The 4153-nt window shown below is 44.4% G+C and overlaps 1 protein-coding gene across 1 annotated transcript in view; it reads left to right on the top strand.

The window, feature by feature from the left end:
• Window positions 1-251: 251 nt before the first annotated feature.
• Window positions 252-4153, top strand: part of USP32 (ubiquitin specific peptidase 32) — a gene marked incomplete at its 5' end in the record, with an annotated part of 78086 nt that continues 74184 nt past the window's right edge. The window contains 2 exons of the mRNA XM_015822878.1: window positions 252-359; window positions 3971-4086. Coding sequence (XP_015678364.1) covers window positions 252-359; window positions 3971-4086 — 224 coding nt within the window. The remainder of the gene's footprint in view (window positions 360-3970; window positions 4087-4153) is intronic.

Below are 4153 nucleotides of genomic sequence, written 5' to 3'. Positions count from 1 at the left end.
AAATACAGGCTGGTCGCCAAGCGCCTGAATTTTGATTACATGACTGTGGGGATGCAGTGACGCTTGTAAGTGCAAGGACCACTCATAAAAGTCACTTTTTTTTAAGGCCTTTGTAACTTCGAAAGGTGGCTAAGCCAATGTAAGTTGAGGACTACCTATATCTCAGCTAATTGAACCACGATTTAATTGGCAAATTGGGCGCGGTCTATAACTGAAACAAACTCAGCCTACTGCTTTGGGACCATCTGCAGGCCTGTTTAACGCCTTTGATGAAAACCGCGACAATCACATAGACTTCAAGGAAATCTCATGTGGACTCTCGGCTTGCTGCAGGGGACCGCTGGCAGAACGGCAGAAGTGTGAGTACGGCTAGGAGATTTCCCCGGCTCCCTTTTCAGGGGTTGCTCCCAGGTTCAGCTTAGGATCACTCACTCACACACTCTCAGCCCTGGAAAACAGCCACACAAATCACTTCCACTCATACGCAGAGGCATGAGCCCTTCTTTAGACTACATCAGGGGTAGGCAACCTTGGCTCTTTTATGACTGGTGGACTTCAACTCCCAGAATTCCTGAGCCAGCATGGCTCAGCATGGAAACCTCTCCCTTTCTCCTCAGCATGGCTGGCTCAGGAATTCTGGGAGTTGAAGTCCACCAGTCATAAAAGAGCCAAGGTTGCCTACCCCCGGACTACATGGAGACCCAGTGAATTTAAAGCAACAGCAAAACTTTAGTGGTTACTGAGGGGCCCTTGGTGCTCTCTGAGCTTTGATGGTTTTCTTGCAGACGTTTCACTACCCAAACTAGGTAACATCATCAGTGCTAGAAGAGAGTGGGGCTTGCTCTTTACTTATTAATGGTTTACTGGTTACTACAGGGGTCCCCAAACCCTGGGCTGTGGCCCACTACCGGGCCGTGGCCTATTCAGAATTGGGCCATGTGAGTGGCTGGCTGGGGGCACTCGCGTGGACTTGCGCAACTCAACATGTGTGAGCTGTGAGCTGGCAGGCACTCGCGTGCATGTGCGGTGGGCCAGCACTCGCGTGTCCTCACGGGCCTGCCATTCGCACAAGCCGAGCTGTGTACGTGCGCACCAGCCCACCACTCGCACATGGACTGCATGCGCCCTGGCCTGCTGCTTGTGTGGCCAGTTCCCCTCTCCCCGTCCAGCCAGGCCGCCGAGCAGCCACACACTTCTAGACTCATAGGATGGGAAGGGATCTTGGAGGTCTTCTAGTCCAGAGTTCTCCAACTTTTCCTGCTTTGCGGACCAGTGAGGAGAGGGGATGTTTCTGCGGGAGCAGCGGGCGCCCATCGCTTGCGCAAGTGGTGATGCACTCACGCACGCTCACCCACCATTTCCGCGGCCTGGTTCCAAACGGCTCAAGGCCCCCTAGGCCCGGGAGTTGGCGACCCCTGTTCTAGTCCAACAATCCCAGCTAAATGGTTGTCCAATCTGTTTTTGAAAACCTGCAGTGATGGAGCGCCCAGGAGGCAAAGCTATTCCATTGATTAATTGCTGTCACTGACAAAAAAAAATTCTCCTTATTTCTAAGCGACAAATTCTCCCAATCCCTGTGCTGGGATTACAGCAGGGCCTTTGAGAGGCATGCTGGAGTTTGTGTCTTTTGGGAAACCCGCTCTCAAAAATAACAGGAGTGGAATTTATTAATGGGCTCTAAGCTTGTCTTGCTCCTTCTGTGATTTTATTGCTTTTATGATCTGGAAATGTCAACGTGTCCGTGTGGCGCGCACACACAAACACAGACACAAACATGTGGTGTACATTTTTTCCCAAGAGGTTGACATTTGCTGCTGTTTCCTCCTGTGTACATAGAACAGCCGCTTTACGATGAGAGGACTTCAACTCCCAGAATTCCCCAATCAGCATGCATTACAGCCTCCCTGCTGGATGGGGAATTCTGGGGAGTTGTTAGTCCACTCATCTCAACATTGTTTAGGTTGAGAAACACAGTGATGTAGAGGTGGATCAGTCCTGGCTCTGTAGGGATAAATGTGTAAAAACAGAGCTAAGTTTATTGCCTACAGATTTTTTTTCCCTCCTTTTTTGGGGAAAAAAAGAAGCTTTCTACATCCATCTACCTAACCTACATTTTAAGTCTTGGGTGTTTTTTTCCTTTATTATTCTTTCCTATATGGGTGCATGCACACATTAAGGGAATATAATCTCTTGTGATGGTTTTGAAAATGAGGGCTTTTAAAAGCTAATTCCCAATCATCTCCCAGCTCTATTAATTCAATATAATATTGTGAGTTACTCTCATTTTATGTCAATTACAATCAATTTTCTGGAAGAGGTTGTCTGGGTTGTCGATAACTCCCCGTTTTTGGGAGCTGGATTTTAATTTCTCTTTAATAAAATATTCATAAGCACAAACAGTTAGCTCGGTTTACGGCATTGACATTTGTGTCTGTGTGGATGGAGTATGTGGAGAGCCATTGTGCTGTAAATGCCAATGTTTGCTCTTTGGAAAAAGAAGAGTAAACAGATTATATCATTTATTACATCACTGGTGCCCGTGTACTCCTGTCCCTTCACTCTCTGAAATAGATTTCCTCCCTCTCACAGAGGCCACTTTTAACTATGCCCTGTTTGCAGTGTCTTCTACTAATTTTCCAGAATCTGCACTAAACTCACGATAACATTCATAATACGGCCTTCTTCTATTTTCTCCATAATAACAACCCAGCTTCATTTCTAGGTGGCTGGGCAGAGAGAGAGGCAGTGGCCCAAACTCATCCAGCAGCTTTCAAATCTAAGGCAGGACTAGAACTCACCATCTCCTGAAGATTGGCCCCAAATCACCCAGTGACTTTCATCACTAAGACGGGACTAGAACTCACTGTCTCCTGGTGATTGGCCCCAAATCACCCAATGACTTTCATGCCTAAGGCGGGACTAGAACTCACCGTCTCCTGGTGATTGGCCCCAAATCACCCAATGACTTTCATGCCTAAGGCGGGACTAGAACTCACCGTCTCCTGGTGATTGGCCCAGTGTCAACCCAGATGGTTCTCACACCTAAAGCGAAACTAGAACTCTCTGTCTCCCAGTTTTCTAATTCAGCACCTTAAACTCTACACCAGCCTAAACCTTCTCGTTTCTCAAGTTCTCCTCTTTGAACACTCATCATTTGTGTCTTGTGAACTGTAAGTTTCCCAGGCTACTTTCCCATTCTCTCTGAGAAAGTGGACAATTACTAGCTGAGGTTTAAAAGCCAAAAATGATTTTGTTTTCAGGCTTTTTTTAAAAAAAAAAATATATCTGCTTTTTAAAATGCAATTTTTCTTCATAGCAGTTCATCACCCTGTTAAAAAAGTTAACATAATTTTTTGAAAAAATTTTTAAAGTTAAAAGCAGCAGCCTAGAAATGGAAACGATAGATAGAAATAGCAGTTAAATCCCAAGATGACAATTATTAGGGTTCATTGCACAGTCAGCCACATGAACAAAAATAAAAAAATAAAAAATAAAGAAATAAATAAAAGAAGCAGTTTAAAGCAGTTATAAACAAACCATTTATCCCTCCTCCCTCCTTAACATTACAATTATCCCTTCAGCCCCTTATTCAATCTTTTTTTTCCCCCAATGGTCAAATCCTGAAATCATCATTTCACTTTTTCCATATTCAGCAAAAAAAAGTCCATCAAGGGTTTCCAGCCTTTTGTAAAAAAATGTTTTTTATTGTTTTGCCTTCTTTGCTAGTTCTGCCATCTTCACAATCCATTCCTTTGTTATGGGTAATTTCAGTAAGTGTCCATCTCGGTGCGTACAAGTATCTCGCTGCAGTTACCGTAAATAAAAATCAGTCATTTACGTCTTTTCAAATCAACTATCCGTTAAGTTCCAAACAAAAGCAGTTCTCGTTTCATCTCAGCCTTCAAAGTCTTTGGAGTCATTGTAAGCTGTTTTTAGTTCTGTTAGAATAACCACTTCTTTTTTCTTTCAGTTTGCTTCAAGGTTTTTGACGTTGATCGAGACGGGGTTTTGTCTAAGGTTGAACTCGAAGAAATGGTCGTGGCCCTTTTGGAAGTCTGGAAAGATAACCGTATTGATAACATTCCAGTAAGTTACATTCAACATTAACAGCCTCTTCCTCCCCTGCCTTAGTCTTTGAGTTTGCATGTGCATA

Source organism: Protobothrops mucrosquamatus, unplaced genomic scaffold, assembly GCF_001527695.2.
Source record: "Protobothrops mucrosquamatus isolate PMUCROS unplaced genomic scaffold, P.Mucros_1.0 scaffold1714, whole genome shotgun sequence".
NCBI lineage: Eukaryota > Metazoa > Chordata > Lepidosauria > Squamata > Viperidae > Protobothrops > Protobothrops mucrosquamatus.
The sequence above is the reverse complement of the archived record's forward strand: the minus strand, read 5'-3'. Positions and strand labels throughout refer to the sequence as shown.